At 42.8% G+C, this 22,682-nt stretch overlaps 1 protein-coding gene across 1 annotated transcript in view; it reads right to left on the reverse strand.

Moving 5' to 3' along the window:
* Window positions 1-438: 438 nt before the first annotated feature.
* TNFRSF21 (TNF receptor superfamily member 21) overlaps window positions 439-22,682 on the reverse strand; it is a 71,542-nt gene continuing 49,298 nt past the window's right edge. The window contains exons 5-6 of the mRNA XM_047795197.1: window positions 4,377-4,605; window positions 439-1,864 (exon numbers count right to left, since the gene is read on the reverse strand). Coding sequence (XP_047651153.1) covers window positions 1,635-1,864; window positions 4,377-4,605 — 459 coding nt within the window. The 3' untranslated portion in view covers window positions 439-1,634. The remainder of the gene's footprint in view (window positions 1,865-4,376; window positions 4,606-22,682) is intronic.

Genomic DNA, 22,682 nt, shown 5'->3' on the forward strand with positions numbered 1-22,682 from the left:
CTTCCCTTAATTCTTAAAATAGGGACAATGCCAAAAACAGGGGTCTCAGATTGACTCTCTCCTAAAACTAGGAAATAACCTGGTCATCTTCAATACTTGCAAATCTTTCTCTGTGAATTTCCAGGTACTTTTCCAAACATAGGTCTTTGCTAATGTGCATGATTTGCAGATTGGAAAGGCTGAGGGTTTTGCTTTTGTCTTTTTTTCCCCACACCTGTGGCATGTGCGTGTTCCAAGGCTAGGGATCAAACCCATACCACAGCAGTGACCTGAGCGGTCACAGTGATAACACTAGAGATAACACTTAACCCTCTGTGCCACCAGGGAACTCCAGGGCTAAGGTTTTAGACTACACCGAGTTTTCCAAGAGACTAATCAAAGAGCTGTAACTTGAGCACACGAACAAGGCAAGGATTAAACAGACACAGACTACTCAAGTAACAAACACCTAATATTTATTAATAAATTAGTACACTTGAAGGCATTATTCTGACATCAGTCTCTCACCACGACCCACAAACCCGGCCCACGCAAAGGGAGTCCACACCACCTTTGCAGTAGAATCTGGCAACTGAGCATTGAGAGTACGTTTATAAATGGGAGCAGAGTTGTTGCAAATATATCAGACAAGAGTTCGTACAGCTGCAGCCATTTTTAATTAAAGTGAATGAAGGAAGGAAACCCACCAAGACCAAGGCGTGGAGGGCAGACTGGACCTATTGACTATATGTATATAAAAAACAAGACATCTTTTAAAGCAAAGCTGGGCAAATTCCCTTTGGAACAGATGCCAGTTATCACCAGCAACTCGAGTGTGACTTTCCAAAGTGCAGCAATAGGTTCCAGAACAGCTCGATCCCTAAAAGGTGAAGTTCAAGTTCTTTGGTGGCCCAGTGGTCAAGCCACTCAAATGGCAAGTCGTGATGGCTTGTGAGGATTTCATGTCTCCAGCCCAGAGCAGATTAGCATAAGAGGAGCACAAGGAATCAATGCATTCTACATGGTGTTCAGGTGAAAAACCATACAATCAGCAACAGTGTGGTCAAGTTTCAGCCATGAAGATGAACTATACAACAAGGCATAGTAAAAAGATAACTCAAACTCTAATTGCATTACAGTAACTCAACGGGGTCTTCCATTACTTGAACCCTTAAGAAAATTCGTAAATGACAAATAATAAAATAGTAGTAATAATAATAATGATAAAAGCAGATGGGGATGCTGAGACAGGAAGACGACTTACAAGAGGCCATGACACTTGTTCAGAAGGTGAGAGCCTCACAACCCAGTGTGAGGTAAGAGCCACACCGCATTTGTTTGTGGTACATGAAGTGACTTTAGCGTGCACAGAACAATTTTGAGAAAGCAAGACGGAGAAAACATGGACTCTAAAAACCAAAGAAAAAGTTCAGTGGTGGTTATCCTGCAACAGTGGAAAAGGCTTAGAAGTGAGCGTCCCAGAAGGGTTTTAAAAAAGAGAGAACTCAAAACACTGGCCATATACTCTGTTAAAGACACACACACATATACACACACATACCCCAAACCAAAAATTAAAAACAAAACAAAACGAAACAAAAAATGCCACCCTGCCACTAAATGGAGTCATCTCCAGAGTGTAGTAGCCTCGTGTTCTACAACAGGTCGGGAAGATGGCTATAAACAGAGTCCAGGAGGGTCTGGCTGGCTTCCTGGCTCTTGACTCCAATAATCTCAAACAGCCGGTCCAGCTTGTCCTCAGCCTGAGGAATCTCCTCGATCACCCGCAGCTCCTCAGGGTTCAGGATGTGGAGCATGTCATCAAAAATAGGCTGCAAGTCGCAGGGGTCCAGGCGGACCTGTCGCAACACTGTGTCCTTCTTTTCTGCAGGGAAGAGGGAAGGGGGGGGGACAGCTGTAAAGGGACTGTGTTGGGGGACAGAGGAGAGCTAAGGTGACAGCGACCCTCTCCCACTGCACCTCCCCCGCCCCTCCCAAGGTGAGTGAGTGAACCTCCAGCACATTTGAAACAGCACAGCTGCTTTCACGGACGTTGCACATAAGATAACAAACAAGATTTGCCTAATAGAGATCAGACAAGGATCTGCTTGAATGGCTTGTTGATGTAACAAGACATTTCCTGAGGAGTTTTGGTTGTGGCGCAACGGTAATGAACCCGACTAGTATCCATGAGGACAAGGGTTCGATCCCTGGCCTCACTCAGTGGGTTAAGGATCCAGCGTTGCTGTGAGCTGCGGTGTCAGTCGCAGACGTGGCTCGGATCTGGCGTTGCTATGGCTGTGACGAAGGCTGGCAGCTGCAGCTCCAACTCAACCCCTAGCCTGGGAACTTCCGTATGTCATGGGTGAGGCTCTAATTAAAAACAAAAACAAAAAAACCCCAAGATGTTTGCCTAGACTCAAATGACTTCTAAGTTCTTCTAATACTCAGGAGAATGCTGAAATACTTAAAGAAGTTTACCAAAAAAAAAAAAAAAATTAAGATTCTAAACTTCAGGACTTTCCCCATCTGTAATGTGTTAATAAGCAAAGATAACCCAGGCCTTCCCCTCCATCATTCCAAGTCAATAATCTGCTAATCTGACCTCCTAATTACACTGCCATATTTTTAAGCTAAGTAAACTGCAAAGAGCAAGAGCACAAAAATAAGAAAATATTGCTTCTCGGGTCATACCTTACAATGGGGTGAGGAGCTAAAACTTTTGTTACCATCATAAAATGCTTTCTCTAAAATATAGCATGTAGCATCATAAATTATAAACTAAGATGTCTATCGGTTTGTAAAAATAAAATCAATAAAGTATAAAATATAAATACATAAAATAGAACATATTTTAAAATATATAAACCCTAACATAAAATATAACCCTTTCAGGAAAATATCACTGGTACTACTCAAATTAGGACATTTCTACAAAAATCTGTCATCAGTATAGCGTACATGCTAATTCCCTACCCTGTAATTAAAAACGGCAAGTGGTAAATTATTTACCAAAGGTACCAATCTATAATGTTTAAAACATTATTTGCCACCAAGCTTCACAGAACGAGTTTTAATTTGAGTCACTAAAACCCATACTTCAGACTCTCAAGATAAGCAATACCTGAAATCCCTGGATTCTGCAAGCCTGGCAAATCATTTGCCAAAAAAAAACCTGCCAGATGACATGTTATCAGACCTTCCCCGAAACACACACTTGATAGCATCGTAGGATAAATGGTGACCGATACTCCTGGACATGGGTTCCTGGCCAGACAGTTGGGGCTATCAAGATTTTCTAGGCGGGTCCCGACTGGCTAATGACGTGGTTTCTCGCAGGCCAGCCTCACCTCAGAGTTCAGGGCAGGTCATTCAAATGACCCAACGCCTCCTGGAATGGGGAACCCGTGGAGGGGAAAAACCCAGGCACTCTTTTGGGGGAGGTTTAAAAATGAATGCAGAGGAGGGATAAATTAAGAATTGGGGATCAACTTTAAAAAATTATAGAAAACAATACTTAAAAATAATTCTAGTTGATGAAATTCAAAGCTTTGGGTAAGTCCAATAAAGAATATTCTTTGGGAGTTCCCATCGTGGCTCAGTGGTTAACAAATCCAACTAGGAATCATGAGGTTGCGGGTTTGATCCCTGGCCTCGCTCAGTGGGTTAAGAATCCAGCGTTGCCATGAGCTGTTGTGCAGGTTGCAGACGCGCCTCGGATCTGGCATTGCTGTGGCTGTGGCCTAGGCCAGCGACTACAGCTCCAAAAAGACCCCTAGCCTGGGAACCTCCATATGCCGAGGGTGTGGCCCTAGAAAAGACAAAAAACAAACAAAGAATATTCTTTGAAAAATAAAAGAATTTGGGGTTCACAAATACACACTACTATATATAACATAGATAAACAACAAGGGGAGTTCCTGTTTAGCTCAGCGGTAATGAACCCGACTAGTATCCCTGAGAATGAAGGTTTGATCCCTGGCCTTGCTCAGTGGGTTAAGGATCTGGCATTGCCATGAGCTGCAGAGTAGGTTGCAGATGCCCTTGGATCTGGTGTTGCAGTGGCTGTGGCGTAGGCCAGCAGCTGCAGCTCCTCTTTGACCCCTAGCCTGGGAAATTCCATATGCTGCAGATGTGGCCCTAAAAAGACAATCCCCCCCACCCCGCCCCGCCAAAAAAAAAACCACCTACTGCACAGAGAACTATATGCAATATCTCATAATAACCTATAACAGACAAGAATCTGAAAAAAAATATATGTCTGTGCGTGTGTGTGTGGGGGGGGTAATTGAATCACTTTGCTCTACATCTGAAACACTGTAAATCAATTATGCTTCAGTAAATAAAAGTAAAAAAAAAAAAAAAAAGAGTGAATTCATGTTGGGAGCCATCTGTACCTTTGGTTATAAAGGAGCCGTTCCTGCTCAGCGCGGAGGAGCCGCTGGAGGTGGAGTCACAGCGCAGGAGGGGCTCGGACTCATCCACGAAGAAGCCCTTGTTCTTATCCAGCGGGGAGGGCTCCACCGTCAGCAGTGTGGAATTCTCAAGCTTCGTGTTGGGGCTGGGGATGGGGCTTGGGCTGAGGGGGCTGGGGCTCATCGGGAGAGCCAGCTTGTCGGTTTCCAGCTGTGGACGAGAACAAGAAATTTTTATTTACTTCAAAAATTATAGACGGAGTTCCCGTCGTGGCACAGTGGTTAACGAATCCAACTAGGAACCATGAGGTGGCGGGTTCGATCCCTGGCCTCACTCAGTGGGTTAAGGATCCGGCATTGCTGTGAGCTGTGGTGTGGGTCGCAGATGCGGCTTGGATCCCGCGTTGCTGTGGCTGTGGCCTAGGCCGGCGGCTACACCTCCGATTCGACCGCTAGCCTGGGAACCTCCATGTGCTGCAAGAGGGGCCCAAGAAATGGCAAAAAAAAAGACTTAAAAAAAAAAAAGACTTTAAAAAAAAGACTTAAAAAAAAAACAAAACCCAAAATTATACAAACTATAATGGAAAAGAATCTGAAAAAGTACGTCATGTGTATACATATATACACATACATATACACACACACCCCCTGAACCACTGTGCTGTTCACCAGAAACCAACATGACCTTATAAAGCAACTATACTTTAATTAAATAAATAAATAAATTTTAATTTAAAATTTATGGAGAAATGTAATTCTCAGACAACTTTTTTTTTTAGCTTTTTAGGGCAGAACCCGTGGCATATGGAAGTTCCCAGGCTAGGCGTCAAATCGGAACGGCAGCTGCCAACCTGTGCCACAGCCACACCAACACCAAATCTGAGCTGCGTCTGCAACCTATACCACAGTTCATGGCAATGCCAAATCCTTAACCCACTGAGCGAGGCCCTAAAAAGCAAAAAAAAAAAAAAAAAAAAAAAGCTTGAAAAAGATAATGAGACAGGAAAACCCCAGAGGCAAAAGGGGCTGGAAGCTGAGAGGGAGGAGTACCCCACTGGAGCCAGTGGGAGGCCTCTTCAGGATGCAGTGGAGACCACAAAGCCTGCATTCTGCCGTGCGGCGGGGGTGGTGGGTGGAGGGTGGCAGTGATGCTCAGGGAAACAGCAAGAAGGCAAATAAACCTGACGGTTACAGAGGGAGACAGTGAGCGGATCGTGACCTCTCTGGCTGGTGCTTGGGGGCTGAGAGAGGCAAGAATCTCCACAGGGAGACCAGTTAGGAAGCCAGGTGAGGTATGATCGTGGCCTGTCCCAGGGTGCGCAGTGGAGATGGGAGGAAGTGACAAGTGGGATCGCCCCATTTTACAGGTGAAATGACAAAGGCTCGGGAAGGTGCACAGATGCTGGGAGAAAGCCAGGGCTCAATTCAAGTCCCTTGGCACTCCACATTAGAAATCTGACAGGCACTGGTGGCATCTCGGAGTCAGCTGGCTTTAGCTTTTTTTTTTTTTTTTCAGGGCCACACCTGTGGCATATGGAAGTTCCCAGGCTAGGGCTCCAATTGGAGCGACAGCTGCCAGCCTACACCACAGCCACAGCATCGCAGGATCCGATCCGCATCTGTGACCTACACCACAGCTCACAGCAATGCCGGACCGTTAGCCCATGGAGCAAGGCCAGGGATCAAACCCACATCCTCACAGATACTAGTCAGGTTTGTTAACCACTGAGCCGTGCCAGGAATTACTGGTTTTATCTTGTTATTGGTTCCTCGGAAGTGGAAGGAAATCTGGGAGCCATGTGACCAGATGATGTAGGGCAGGGTTCAGGGAGTGATGTGTGCTCTTGCCAGAGTTATTAATCCCCCATCATTAGAAACCTCCGGACTCCACTCCCACATGACCAGTGACACATCTTCAAGTTCCTCCATCAAGAAGACACTGACCCTCATTTCAAAGGATGACGCTGAACAGTTAGCTGTAAAAGGCAAAAAATACAGCTGCCTCTTGTTCAACCTCTAAGGCCTGAGAAATCCTTGCAACAGAGGGCAGATTCTGAAGACCTCTGGTGACAGCCCATCGGAAGTCCCAACAGGTTTTCCCTCCGTAAAACCGCCCACATCCTGCTTCTGCTTCCGGTACAAGATAAGACTTGGATACCATGCCTTCCCATCAGCCTCTTTTGATCCGCAAACAAGTTTTACGGGTATATTTTTAAGATGTGAGTCCATTAGGCCCTGGCACGTGCTCCTCCTCCCTGAAAATGCACACTGCCATTCATGCCAACACGCTTTTTTTTATTCACTCAGTTAAACAAAGAGCACTTGTCTACACTCCGGTTCTCAGGGATAGTACACTGGACGACACGGTCAGTCAATATAGGGCACTGTTCTGGCTTTTAAAAAGAAATTCCCACCCACAAATCACATGCCAACAGACTAAGAAGTCCACCCACCTATTTCCTGAACTCAGTTCAAAACTTTAAATATTTAATCCCCCCGCCTTGCTTTGTGCCAAAGGATCTTATCAGTGGAAATGAAGCACATGAGTTCTAACATACATTAGCAACACAGAATGCGGAGGTGATGCTGGCTAATAATTAACTGTGAGTCAAATGAATGGGAAAATCCACTAAGAATGGTTTTAATATCTCCACAGTGGTGCTAACAACCACGGCAAAAGCCAGAGACCATCTGACAAGCATCTTTCTAGAAAATCTATTCTGCTACTAAGTATAGCTGATCCTTCACTATGAGGAGGATGCATAGTAGCTGGTCATATTCCAGACTTCTCTGAAGTTACTTACATTTTTTTTCCTATAAGAAAAAGAAACGCAGGGTGTGTGTGTGTGTGTGTGTGTGTGTGTGTGCGCGCGCAGAATGGACTGGGAGTTTGGGGTTAGTAGATACAAACTGTAACATTTAGAATGGATAAGCAATGGGGTCCTGCTGTACAGCACAGAGAACTATATTTAATCACTAGTGATAGAATATGATGGGAGACAAGAGAAAGAATATATATATATATATACACATATATATGTATATATAGATGTATGACTGGGTCACTTTGCAGTATAGCAGAAATTGACAGAACATGGTAAATCTACTACAATAAAAAAATGGTTAAAAAAGATAAAAATTGCCCCTAGAAACTCCCTTTACCTTAATATTGACAATATCCATCAAAGTTGGTTTGTGGCACTGCAGCTCAAGCATTGTATTACCTGTGCTTCCTCTGACAAGTAATTGAGACCTCAGGATAGGCGGAATACATTATTTGATGAGCTCAGAGAGTTTATAGTTCAGTACTGAGTTTATAGCAAATAAACAGAACTTATAATAAGATTCAGATGTTAAAAAAGAAGACAAATACTCTAACAAGAAAGCTAGATGTCCACAGCAGATGGTTTTATCCTCTTGCAAAAGATCTGAACATAAACTTATCAAAACAATCACAAAATAGATCCTAGGTAACTGGATTTATTTCTTTTTTTCTTTAGGCATTCCAAATTCTCTACAGGGACATATTAACTTTTATAATTAGAAGAACAATGTTCTTTTAAAAAGCAGTCACCACCTCCGTTAACTTTGAAAATGTTGTGGCTGTAGCAGCCCTTATTTATATTGGTAGCCAAGGAACAGATCGTTGGAAGATCATCTCCTTGGCTGAGCTCCTCTCTATCACAGAAACAAAAAGGCCAAAACTCTTCCCCAAGTTACTGCCATGAAGCAAATATTAAGACTTAAAGACCTCTGGAAAAACTTGGCCGATGAAGGCAATCAACCAATCAGTGGACCAGAGCCACAGCAACGCAGGATCCTTAATCCACTGAGCAAGTCCAGAGAGCGAACCCACATCCTCATGGATGCTGGTCAGGTTCGTTAACCACTGAGCCACAAGGGAAACTACTGATTTTATCCTTTTATTGGTTTCTTGGGAGTGGATATTTGAAGTCCCTTCGGAGAAACTTGAAAAGCAGTGTTCTTTTTGCTCTGTTGCCAGGAGGTCATCATGCTAACTTAGAAGACTCACTTGAGAAATAAGGTAGAAACAGTAAGACAGACCAAAAAGGGGGAGGGGGCAGGGATAACGAGGGGGAAGCTCCCCAAATAACCCAAATCCACAAAGGTCTGTTGTGTGAACCTCAAAGGATGCAACTTATTTTGGCCAAATGAGCCCCAAATGTCCCCCTAATTAATTTCTTTTTTAAAAAAAAATTTAATGATTTTTATTTTTTCCATTATAGCTGCTTTACAGTGTTCTGTCAATTTTCTACTGCACAGCAAAGTGACCCAGTCACACATACACATGTACATTCTTTTTCTCACCTTATCCTCCACCGTGCTCCATCAAAAGTGACTAAATATAGTTCCCAGTGCTATACAGCAGGAGCTCATTGCTTATCCACTCCAAAGGCAATAGCTTGCATCTATTAACCCCAGATTCCCTGTCCATTCCCGCCCCTCCTGATTAGTTTCGATGCAAATCCACTTCGTCCTTCCAGATACTCTATTAATCCAAACTGACAAGGGAAGAGAGATAAATGGTTCACCTCACTCCACATCTGAGCCATGCCTTAAGCCCCACTGGGGACCTGCCTACTTGCCTTTCTGATTGCCAGCACCACTGAGCACAAGGAACCATTTGAACAGATTAGGTCAACAGGTATCAACTGAAATCTGTGGGCTGAATGCCTCTTGGGCTGCAGAGGTTAGAGCAGTGGTGTGAGAACAGTGAGTTAACTTGCCCTGGGATGGCCTGGAATGAACTACTCGTGTCCCTGCAACTCTCCACGCCTCAACCAGCAACTCAACTCCACGTGCCCACAGTGGGTATGCGATCAAATCACAACCAGAAACTGAAGCTCGGAAGGCACTCTCCTCTTTTAATAGCAAAACCAAAAACATTTCCCTGGTGCCTGGCCTTTCCTAAGATGACACGTAGTGGCAGGCTAAAGGGTTCCTCCAATCCTGGGAAGGGTGGAGCCATGGATGGTGAAGCCAAAGTCGTGGCCAGGGTGGTATGTAAATGAAACAAGAGTTGGGGCTCCTTTTTTTCTCTCCTAGGGAGGAGAAGTGTTCCTGAAGATACTCTGCCAACAGGGAGGGGTGGAGGGTTCTGGCCCCAGAAGCCTTCTTTTCAGACTGTTTCATGATCTTCACAGTCGATTCCTAAAAATCAAAGTCATGACAATCCTGGAACCCCATGGCGAGGGAAGAAAGGAAATCTACCACTAGTTGGGTGTGTGGTCTTAGAAAAAAACCACACCCCTTTTCAGATCTGTTTCCTCATTTCTAAAAGAAAAAGGCTACTCTAGGTCTTTCTCTGTTCAAATTGTTTCTTGTTTATCTTCACCATGGCCCATTCATTCTCCCCTCTTCCCCACCTGCAGACCCCAACTCCTTTTCTCCTTCCAAGTTATTCCCAACTGGTTCCTCAGCTAAGGTTTACCACTGAGTTATTTTCAATTACTACCCAATTACAATCTCCCTGGGGTTGTACAATCTGTTTTCATAAAACTAATTAACAACTTTGATGCATCAGTGATCCTCTGAAATGAAGCCTTAATTACCCAGACTGGATGCCCCTCACCAATCTGCTAAAATGGTTCAACTTAATCCCTTGGCTCCTGGCATCTCACTGTCGGATTCCACGAGACCCTTTTCTGCCCCCTCTGCAGCCAGATATGCCTGATAGACTCAAGAAAAAAGCTCCTTACACTCAAAAGTCGCCCTTTCAACTGAACTTTCCCTCCGGACCTCGTCCAACACTTAGAAAGAAGGAAGGATTCTTATGCTACTTTTGTGAACATTTCTATCACTTTAATGATGGTTTTCAAAATCCCGTTTGCTAAATTCAATGGACACTAATTGCTATTCCATCTGAGTGAACCAGCTGATTACTCAGACCCAGTAAAACAAAGAGAGACTTTAAGAAATAAGCCACCACCAGTACTGTGCTAAATGATTTGGCGTGAAATATATGGAATCCTTTTGATGTTAAGGTAGCTCTTCTGAGCCCCGTTTTATAGATGGGAAAACTGAGGCTCTAAGAGGTTCAAGTAACCAGCCCAAGATCACAGAAGCCAGGATTTAAGATCAGGTCTGGTCTAGCTTCCGAGTAATCCTCTTTGCTGAGCTATGTCACTTTCCTGTCTGGACTCACTGTATTTAGAGAAACTGACAAACCCTGGAAACTCAATACAAGACATCACATGGCCACAAGGGGTGGCCTTGGCCCCTCAGCCAGGGCGAAGGGTCTGCAAGAACCTGAAACTCAATGGCAGACCTTGCCCTCCAGCTGGATGACTGTCCTGAGCCAAAGGTGAGCGATTATGTAAATACCAGATACTCCAGCTATAGCCAGTAACTTTGGTTTCTATTAGAAAATACGGGCAGAGCTTCTGTGCCTGCCTGCTTGTATTTCTTACAAGCGTTCTATCCTAATAAATGTTTCTTGCTTAAAAAAAAAAAAAGAAAAAAAAATATGTCAGATCCCAACAGATCAGTGACTATTAAAAAAACAAACAAAAAAAAACAAATTCAATTTCCACTAAAGGTTAATGTCAAAGGAATTACAGTCACAAATAAAGACATAACTGCAACTATTTAAGGACGATGATATTATCTCAAGCTTGTTTCTCCCGCTCTCCCAGTTGCCCAAGTAATCAAGATCAAATTAGATTTCATGGCCTCCAATAGGCACATGCAGTTACATAAGACTGGGCTCTGATAAAGAGCACTTGCCTCTTTGCCATAGAAATCTCTCTCTTTTTTCCTAAAAAGGGCTGCACCTGCAGTATATGAAGTTCCCAGGCTAGAGGTCTGGGAAGCAGAGCTGCAGCTGCTGGCCTACACCACAGCCACAGCAACACCAGATCTGAGCCACATCTGCGACCACAGCTCACAGCAACACTGGGTCCTCAACCCACTGAGAGAGACCAGGGATCAAACCTGCATCCTCATGAATATTAGTCAGGTTCATAACCTGATGAGCCACATTGGGAATTCCCATGTAAATATCTCTTGACATCTGGGTGTATGTAATACCTACGTTTAGAGAACAGATAATTGAGAACGATCTGTTATCCCTACATGGTTCCAGGACTTCAGATTTAAATGAGGGTTCAGATAGTCAGGGTTGCTGGCTCTATCTCAAAACGTTTATCTACTCAATTTCCAAGTTCAGATACTAAAGACAACCTGCAAATGATGATTTCTCCCTTAACAAAATAGAACAAATACACAGCCCTCCCCCCCCCAAAAAAAAACAAAGGCCAGCGGGGTAGGGGGGATAGGTAGGTTTCTTTAAAGTTCCTGATAACAGGAGACAAAGACTTGAACAATTCTTCTGAGTATGAATTCTTATCCAATCCAACCTAGGGTAAGGGGTCTCAAGAAAAATATAATCCAAATTTACCCAGCAAAATTCTTTTGCCAGTGGAAAGAAAAAAAACGCAAAGGAAATGGAGGAGATGCTGATTCCTAAACCAAAAACGAAGGGTTAGCTGTTGTAAGAAATTTGGAGGGAAGCCTTAGAAACAGGACTATGAACTGGAAACCTACATACACATATAGAGAGACAGTAAAAATGTCAACACGTGAGTCATTGCTGAGTCTAAGTGGTAGGGGATGGGTGTTTGTTGCACTTTAACTTTTCTTTGTTCCCTAAGTCTTATTTTTAAGTTAGGAAAATAAACACATTAAAAAAAAGAAGGGCTAAGGGCCAAGTAATCTTAAAACAAGAATTCCCCAAACTTTTCCTTGGCTTTTGATTTTGTAGTCTTTTGTTGACCTTCCTTCTTTCTTCTCCAGCCCAACCCAGACCATAGGAAAGAGAGGCAAAGAAGTACTTCTACTGCATAAGGAAGAGCACTAACACTTAATTCTATATCATCCATTAGCAGGTGGACATGGCTGCATTATGGTGTCTAGATCTCCCTGGAGTCACTAGAGGTCAGGGGGTGGAAGCAGGAACAGGAGTATGATGCTAAGATGCCCTGTTCAGCTTCCCTGGAAACCCCTAAACTGGACCGCAGAGGTAGCGGTGATGAGGGAACACAGCTATGTGCTGCCCAGGTGAGCTGGGAGCCAAGAACAGAAACTGCAAAACAAACGCACGTGCCCTCAGGAGGCTCAAAGGAACTTAACTGAAACCTGCCAAAACCACTGGGACATTATTTTCTTCTTCTTTTTTTTTTTTAAAGGGCTGCACCTGGGGCATGTGGAAGTTCCCAGGCTAGGGGTCAAACTGGAGCTATAGCTGCCAGCCTACATCACAGCCATAACAACATGGGATCCAAGCTGCGATCTATGCCACAGCAACACCAGATCCTTAACCCACTGAGCGAGGCCAGGGATCGAATCCTCACCCTCATGGATATTAGTCAAATTCTTAACCCGCTCAGCCCCAGCAGGAACTCCTCACTGGGGAATTATTTTAAAAGCCAGCCTGCACCCACCCTAGATCTGTCCAGGCATAGGCTAATGAAGATTTTGTTTCAACTGCAACCTGACCTAAGACTCCATTTAAACATTAGCCCAGGTTAGCCAGCCATGGTGTGTTTCTCTTAAGTTTCCCAAGCCCCGGAGTTCCCGTCGTGGCTCAGTGGTTAACGAATCCGACTAGGAACCATGAGATTGCAGGTTTGATTCCTGGCCTCGCTCAGTGGGTTAAGGATCTGGCGTTACCATGAGCTGTGGTGTAGGTTGCAGATGCAGCTCGGATCCCGCACTGCTGTGGCTGTGGCATAGGCCGGCGGCTATGGCTCTGATTCGACCCCTAGCCCGGGAATCTCCATATGCTGCGGCAGCGGCCCAAGAAATGGCAAAAAGACAAAAAAAAAAAAAAAAGAAAGGTTTCCCAAGCCCCAATCAGGGCAGTTGCTGTAGTCTGGTGTATTTCTGTCATCTGCTAACTCCGATCATGTCTACGAGCTAATTTCAAAAATCAAATTCCAAAGGCTACAAAGCCCTCTGCGTTTAAGCCAAGGTGTGGCTGGCTGGTGGACAATCTTTGCCTTAAGAGAGCTGGGTGCAGGGAGAGAAGCCACAGGAAGCTTTGCGGTACAAAGCTGCCAGAGCTGGTAAGAACCAGCTGGGTCCGGAGGGAAGCGAGGAGGGCGGGCCGCCCAGCTGCTGGCGCGTGTGTCTGCAGGCTGTTGGGGCTGCTGACATCAACCGTAATGCTGCAGCCCTGAGCTGACTCACTGGACCGGCTTTCTCAAAAAGGGAAGTGAAGATAGTGAGTCAGGGGCTCCCTGGGTTCAGAGCCGGAGCCGGTTCACACTCAGCGGTTCACACTGAGCCCTATTACAAGCCCAGCCCCATCAGTACAGGAGATTGTGCTGCTGGAAATGACTTGGGTTTCCCTAAACCTCACTTCAGAAGATCTATTAGGAAGCCTTTCCTATTTTTTTTAAAAAAAAGCCTTTGGACAATTCTAACCATGAAGAAAAGTTGCTCGAATCTTACAAGCTTGCCTTACAAAAACAGACAGAAATCTCAAACTATACAAAAGGAGGTCTGGTGCTTTTCTTTTTCTTTTTTTGCTTTTTTTGCTTTTTAGGGTTGCACCCATGGCACATGGAGGCTCCCAGGCTAGGTGTCTATTCGGAGCTACAGCTGCTGGCCTACACCACAGCCACACCAACGCCATATCCTTAACCCACTGAGCGAGTCCAGGGATCAGACCTGCAACCTCGTAGTTCCTAGTTGGATTCGTTTCTACTGAGCCACAATGGGAACCCCAGGTCTTGTGCTTTTCAAGTTTGCAAGGCACCTGTGTAGTTAAGAGGCCTACGGAGAGCTGCTGTACAGTAGCTTTGTCCTTTTAATTGGGGTACACTAATCTTACGGTATTTTCCCACCCAACCCCAGACTGAGATATTGCTGCTCCAAGGGGCCTTGGGCAGCGGCCAGTAAAGTTATTTTAATGGCTGTCTTAAAGTTTGCAAGGGTTCTAATGAAATAATCTACCTGATGCTAAATAAAGGTTTTAGAATGTTCAAAAAACCTCCATATGCCATGTGTGCAGCCCTAAAAAGAAAAAAAAAAAAATTTAATGGGGAAATCAGGAGTGACAGCTCTCTCTCCCAAGGAAATGGTGAGGAATAAGGGACTAAAATGTTTCAAAACAATAAAACCCACTGCTGACAGTGATGCAATTCTTCATCAGCAAGTATATGTGTTTTTGGCACTTGGGTTATAACAGATCAAGAGACAGTCTCATGAATGTAGGATGGAGAAGCTAGGCTAAAACTGAAAGCTATTGAGCTTTGTCTGAACATAAGTTTTGGCTTTCAAAAAAAAATATGATATTTGATGGAGAAATTAAGCTACTCTCCACAATATTGATTCTGATTTCCCTCCAATACACTTTTGAGAAAGCCAATAAGGGTGTAGAAAATGTCATTAATTAAAGAGACTCAGCCTTTTCTGAATGTTGAAACACTGTGTCTCAGGTGGGGGGGTGGTGAGCCCGCTTCAATTCCCCCATATGGCAGTTTCACAGAAAACATTCTAACGTTTAGCCCACATAGGCATCCCTCCTATAAAACTGCAAGCATCTTGAGAGACGATTCCTGGTTTTTATGTTTTGGGAGGTGTGTGTGTGTGTGTGTGTTTTCATTTAGCATCTCCAGTACCCAGTACAGGGCTCAAAATAAGTGTTCCATTAATGTTTGCCAAATAAATTGCTTGTGTTAAACCATTTCATCTTCAAAGGCTACTGGGGGGAAAAAAAAAAAAAGCAGGTGTAAGCATGTGGGGGAGGGAGAGAGGAAGATGAGGAGGAGGAGGGAAGGTATATTAATCCCAAGATCCCAAGAATCTGTTTCCCAGGCTTTTCTCCTTATAACCTACACATTTCAAGCTCAACCACCATGTTCCTATGGTGCCTACTTTTTTTTTCACATTTTAACATCTCTGAAATAGGGATGTATCTTACAACTATAATTGGCAATGTTTCTATTGCTTTCTTAGTGGTACCTATAATAATGGTTTACCTGTCATTCAACAAAACAGAGAAACATATCTTAATTCTTTTTTTTTTTTGGCTTTTATCTTTTTGAGGGCCATATCCATGGCATATGGAGGTTCCCAGGCTAGGGGTCGAATCAGAGCTACAGCTGCCGGCCTACACCACAGCTGCAGCAACATGGGATCCGAGCCGTGTCTGCAACCTACACCACAACTCATGGCAACACCAGATCCTTAACCCACTGAGAGAGGCCAGGGATAGAACCCGAAACCTCATGGTTCCCAGTTGGAGTCATTTCCACTGCGCCATGATGGGAACTCCAATATATCTTAATTCGAATACTGACCTATATCCCACAGGGCCATGTAGCTTGCGAGATAAAAGCAGATGCAAAGCACTCAGACAGTGTTTGGGACACCACAGTTACTCAGCAAACAGGGGGTCCCTTTTTCCTTAATGTACATTTACAGAAAGTGGAATGGTCCTGCTCTTGAATCAAAAAAGGAGAATGTGGAGTTCAAGTTCCAACACAGAAAACAGTAGCTAAAATTTACTGAGCCTTCCTAGTAGATGTCAAGTGTAAGACTGGGCATTAACAATCATTAACTCTACTATGAACAAACACTCATCTCCAGGGGCCTGCAAGATTAGCTACGGATACAGGAAGTCAAAAGTCACATCGCTGGTAATGCATTTTAACCAACGATGGTTATCTCCTCTCGGTTCTTGGAGATTCCAAGTTCCAACTCCAACACCTGATGTGAAAAGGGCCATCGAACCTCATTCGGGTACCTTTCATATCGCAGAACAAAGAGCAGTTCTGGCAAGCCTGCTACCGTGCCAAACAAAATGAGGTTCTAGGTAAAACAGACGTTCTTTGCAGAGTCCAAAGTCTGAGAAGCCCTTAGAATGAAAGAGCAGGCAGGGTACCCTGGACAGAAACCAGATGCGAAAGTCTTGGAAAAGAAGACCAAGATATAATCTTGAAAGAAACTAGTCTGGTTTTTAAAAAGAATGACTTTCAGATGGAAATATTTATATGGATATATACATATTTATATATGCCTATATACATGTATTTGTTTATTTATATATACATATTTGTATATCTGTATATATTTATATATCTGTATATATATTTGTGTATCTGTATATCTATATTTATGTTTATCTGTATATTTATTTATGTATATCTGTATATATATTTATCTGTATATATATATTTGTATATCTGTATATATACATATTTATCTGTATACATATATATTTGTATATCTGTATATATATATTTGTGTATCTGTATATATATATTTATGTATATCTGTATATATATTTATGTATATCTGTATATATATTTGTGCATCTGTATATATATATTTATGTATATCTGTATATATATTTGTTTATCTGTATATATATATGTATATCTGTATATATATTTATGTATATCTGTATATATATATTTGTTTATCTGTATATACATATTTGTATATCTGTGTATATACATATTTATCTGTATATATATATTTGTATATATATTTGTTTATCTCTATATATACATATTTGTTACATATATTTGTACATCTTCTCTTATTTTCTGGTGGGTCAAGTACCCCAGCCTTCTGATGCTTATAATCCCCTGATGTACACTTCTATCATAACATTCGCTTATCCCACTGAATTGTAACTATTTGCACATGCATCTGCCTCTCAGAGCTATTGAAAGGCACACATCTTTCTTCTTTACATAGTACCAGGCACACAGCTGGCGCTCCACAAAAGATTGCTAACTGAATGAAACCTTGGAATACAACAATGGGTAGAATGGCCTGAAATGTCATTAGAAGTCGAAAGGCTTATTTATAGACATGGCTTCTTTGTATACAATGACCCCTTTAAGAACAAGCATCCCTAAAAGTACCTGGGCCTGTTGTGTGTCAGCAATGTCCCCTTCTCACCACCCTACAAGTTCCCCAGAGCCTGTAGGCACTCCCCACAAATTAAGTAACTTGACCTGAAATGACCCTCTGGGCAGTGGTCACACAGCAGAAGGCAGGAGCTGGATACGAGTTTAATATCTTAAGGCCTTAGGACAGTAAGACCTATGACTGTTTTAGAAAACAGTCATACCTGTTTTCTAAAAATTCTGTAGCTAGGTATGGTGATGGATGCTAACTGCAGTGATCATTTTGCAGTGTCTACAAACATGATATCATTACGTCGTAGGCCTAAAACTAACATACTGTGGTAAGTCAATTATACCTCAATTAAAAAAAGAAGAACTGCAAATAAACAAACAAAATCCCTGCTTTCTAAGAGACGCTCAACTGGCAAATTAAAGATCAAGACAAATCTGAGTAGACAAAAAGCCAAGAGTTGACAGTACAGCTGGGATGTGCCTCAACTTGCTCTCACTATATTAAATTTCTGAAACTAGCTGGTTTCAGACCATAGATAAAGACAGCTGCACCGTGCAGCTGGTAAAGCAAAAGAATTGGTAACTGTAGTTCCCTCTGCACGGGAGCGGTGGTCCGGTCCTTGCCAAAACAGAATGTCCTGTGCTTGCCCCGCTGTTAAGATTCTCTCAGTTGATGATACAGAGCAAGAGCACCCAGTCTGCACCCGGTCCTCTAGAGTTAGGGACAGGGGGGTAGAAAGAGGGAGAAAATAAACCTCTCTCCCTGGGATGCGGGTCTCCTACGGGGTTTTTAGAAAGGACAAAGAATCTCTAACCAAAAAATCCTCCTACTGCATAGACGATAACAACAACAACACAGGCTTCCAAGGAGCTAGTCATTACAGCAGGTGTAGTTTTAGTGGGAAGAATGAAATACCCAAAGCCTTTGCCTAACCCACATCAGCTCTTCTTGTGAACCTCTGGTCAATGCGGGCAGCTAAAGTAACATTTTTATTATTTCAAATGTGTGTGGTTGTTGTTAATATAATTACCTTAAAATGTGCATAAAATGCTCTTTTCCTCCCTTTCTCAAAATGAAACTACAAAGGAATGCTGGAAAAATTCAAATCACCCTTCTTCCAAACCTAGCCCCATAAGCCTCACTTTCGTACTTCACCGTTTTTTTTTTTTTTTTTGGGTGGTGCCTATAGCATGCAGAAGTTCCCAGGCTGGGGACTGAACACATACCATAGCAATGACAACACAGGGTCCTTAACTGGATGAGCCACCAGGGAACACCTCATACCTCACTTCTTTACCTCCCACAATTTAACAAGACATGATCTGATTTAACTCTGAAAACCATAATGTATTCCCATTTTAAGTAGAAAAATCTGAGTCAGGGAAATCATTTGTCCAAGGTTTTCCTATAGTTTAAGAAAAAAAAAAAGTCCAAGGTGAGAGGGGAACAAAAAAGAAATGAATTGCACTGGGTAAGCCTACCTGAATATACAATGTCTTGAAAAGGAGAAGAAAAAAAAAAAAAACATGAAAGGAAACCTAGAAATTCCGTTGCTCATGCTCAATTGTGCTGCCGTTTTCTGATGGCACTCTGTCTCCATACCTACCGTCACCTCTGTTTCTTCAGTAGAGAAAACATCTCAGCCTAGGAACGCTCACTCAGGCAGTAAGGAATAAATATTTACAGTTAGCTGGAATGTCCAGTTCTTGGGCACTGAAGGCAGATGGCAACCCTTGAGCTCAAGTTAAGCAGTCTTAGAACTGGCCGTCATCTCTCCCAACCAGTGGCTAAGTAACCCTTGATGGGCCAGATTTAAAAGATCTATTTATTAGAGTCCCCACTGTGGCTTAGCAGTTAACGAACTCAACTAGCATCTATGAGGACGCACGTGTTGGATCCCTGGCCTCGCTCAGTGGGTTAAGGATCCGGCGTTGCTGTGAGCTGTGGTTAGGTTGCAGACACGACTTGGATTCCCCGTTGATGTGGCTGTGGTGTAGGCCGGTGGCTAGGGGCTCCGATTGGACCCCTAGGTTCCCAGCTATTATGCCAATAGCTGGGAACCTCTCTACATGCCACGGGTGCAGCCCTAAAAAAGACCAAAAAATTTTTTTAAAAATTTAAAAAAGGATCTGTTTATTATGTAAGCTGGACCCAGTCAAGAACAGTCTTCCACCTGTCTTGCCTCTAGAGCCTGGAAATAATTGCAAAGGCTGAATTGATATTCCACCAAGAGCTTTCTGTGGGTCATAGTCCTCTAATTTCACAGCAGCTCAGAAGACTGGCAATGATGGTGTTGCCATTTTCTTAAGATAAAGCTGAGGCAAAGAGGCCAAGTAATTGCCTGTCCCCAATGGGAAATGTTGCCTGAACACCTCTCTCCGCCCTGACACCCCAATTCAGAGCTTTAATGCTGATAAGATGTAGAGCCAGCAATCCTCCCCCCCGACCCCCCCGAGTGCTTCGTTAGATTAAACATACATAAGTCTCTTCCCTGCAATGGTAAGCTCCCCTGACAGCAGTGACTCCATCTTCCTCATCTTTGCATTCCCCAAAGTGCCTGGTATGATATTGCGGACGTAATTTATTATGTAATATAGATTTAAAAATAAAATCGCATGCTTGCCTTTGCTCCTGAGCAAGGGAAACCTGAATCCAGGCAAGAAAGTACTGAAAGAAAAACAACTGCCAAGCTTAAGTTCCATTTTCCTGCTATCCTTTAGAAACAAAGGGCAAATAATGCAATTTAATTAGTCAGTGGGCATTTTTCAGACAAAGCAAAGCAGGGTTTATTGCTGGAAACCTCCACTTCGTATTCTTAAGGCCAAAGGAAGAGGATCTCAGGCAGAGAAGGGGAATGAGGAACAAGAGAGATCAGTAAGCAGGTAAAAGTGGATCCTGACTGTGTAAAGCCATAATAATTATGCCTTTGGGGAGTTAAGAAATGTGCAACGTTAAAATTTATGACAATAAAAACACAATGCAAGGGAAGGATAAATAGGAGTAAAGTCTTATAAGGCTGTTGTACCTCTGAAAAATGCTAAAAAGTCCATATAAAATAATGTGTAATAATAATTCAAGGAGGCATGTTATAATCTCTAGCGTATCCATGAAAAAAAATGCAAAAAATGTGTAACTAGCAGTTTATTAGAAGAGGAAAAGTGGAATAATAAAAAATGCTTCATTAGCAAGAAAAGGAGGGAGAGAACAGATAGGACAAATACAAAACAAATAATAAGATGGCAGCTTTAAACCCAGATTATGAATAATTATGTTAAAAATGTAACCACACTGAAATTCTCTAATTAAATGACCAAAACAGAATCGAACTTTTAAAACCTTAAATATATGCTACTTACAAAAGATTTTCTTTAAATAAAGTCACAGGAAAAGGATGGGGGGGGGGGAGATAACAAAATTTGGAAGACTGCATTAGGTTTTTGTTTTGTTCTGTTTTTTAAATCGTTTTGGCAAAGTCCCGGTAACTTCCAACTATGGTCCCACTGCTTTCCTGCTTCTCCCTAAAGCTCATGCCCTGGAAGAGAAGAATGGAGATGATTCTGGAAGGCTGGGTTCCGTTTCCATGTGGGAGAGCTTTCTGAAAAACCCAGCTCATGTCTCAGATAGAGAAGGACAGAGTCAAGCAGATGAACAAATAAGCTGTGGTACCTCCGGACAATGGCGTATCCCTCAGTGAAAACATCCTGTATGATGTTATAATAATGGATATATGTCATTCTACACTTGTCCAAACCCAGACAATATACAACACCAAGAATGAACCCAACCCACACGGCTACACCTGAGGCACGTGGAAGTTCCTGGACCAGGGATCAAACCTGCGCCTTAGTAGCAGATAGCAGTGATCAGAGCCTCTGCAGTGACAACACCCGATCCCTAACCCACTGCGCCACAAGAAAACTCGATTTTGTTTTAAACCTAAAAAACTGCTCTAAAAATTTGTCTTTTTTAAAAAATTCAGAGGACAATAGGACAGTACACCGAAAAGTAAATTTGAACATATTTTTTCATTTGTTATTGTATTTAAAAAAAAGAAACAGTCAGACTCTGGATGTGTTTAATTGAAAAATGGCTAATAAACCACCATGGTTAATCATGGACTGGCTGTTCCTGACAAACGCAACTACAGGGACGCCAGATCAATTCTTTGAGATGAACATAATACAGGTGTTCTCAGGCTCATGAAGAGGAAAAGACATGAACCGTTTTCAGACACGCAGAGTCATTTTTACACATTAAGAGTCCATTAACTCCCGGGGCAAAGTCTCAAATTGTTAGCAGTGTCACAATACACCCAGAATACAAATCCACCAGAAGATGGAAAGACTAAGCCTCAATTATGCCCCCTGTGTCTGAGTCTCTTGTTCAACTTGACAGATCCCAGAGATAAACTATGAACCAACTGTGCAATTAATAAGAGCTGGCAGCCAGAAATCCATGCTCGTTGGCTATTAAAATTAGAGTCAGAGCTGGGCCCACAGCGTTGCCAGACAATGACGGACACAATGAAAACATAGAACCAGAAGCTTCATACTTCCTTCTCAGCCTCCACCCTAACAAGCAGGCTACAGTGGCACCCAGGAGAAAGCTCTAGGATGTCTTGATGCCACTGCTTCTTAGAAAATTACAACAAATAGATACTAGAATTGTTTTCGTATATTAAGATAAGGGGAAAAAAAAACTAAAGGGAACAAAGTTTGGCACCTGGGGAGTAGGTGTTTTTATTCTCCTATTTATTGGCCCAGTGATTTTTGCTATAATCACTCTCCCTGACATGCAGTCTCCTCCATGGAGATGGCGCCTTTGGGTCCACCTTTTCCAGCACCTAAGGCAGTGCCTGGAATAAAGGAGATACTCCATCAACATTGATGAAACTCAGTAGAACCCTCAGAGGACCACACAAAGGTCAGCTGGTATGGATAATACCACCATCACTATCTCTCCCAAGAAAGAAGTACCTTAAAGACTAGGTCCAAATTCTAAGGGACGGCTGAGCATACACAGAGAAACACAGACCTGCAGAAACGGAAAATGAAGCAAGTTTTAGGCAAACCTGCCCAACATTACAAAGCTCAGTCAGCCCTGCCAGGAAGGCAGGGAAACCACTCTCTGCTCTTCCTCAATTAAAATGAGAATAGTTCCTTCTCTCAATTTAACACAGTAAAACAAAGCCCTACCTCCAACCCTTTCTAAGGGTTTTAAACCACACAAGTCCTGTTTTCATTATAGAAAATAATTTAAAAAGTCACTTCTAATTCTACCACCTCGATTTAATAACGTAACAGTAACATTCATGCTTTTTCATTTTCTTATGTTTAATTTGTTTTTTTCTAATGAGAAGATCCTTTTGAACCATTAACAGTACCTCTC

This window comes from Phacochoerus africanus, chromosome 9, assembly GCF_016906955.1.
Source record: "Phacochoerus africanus isolate WHEZ1 chromosome 9, ROS_Pafr_v1, whole genome shotgun sequence".
In the NCBI taxonomy this organism is placed as follows: domain Eukaryota; kingdom Metazoa; phylum Chordata; class Mammalia; order Artiodactyla; family Suidae; genus Phacochoerus; species Phacochoerus africanus.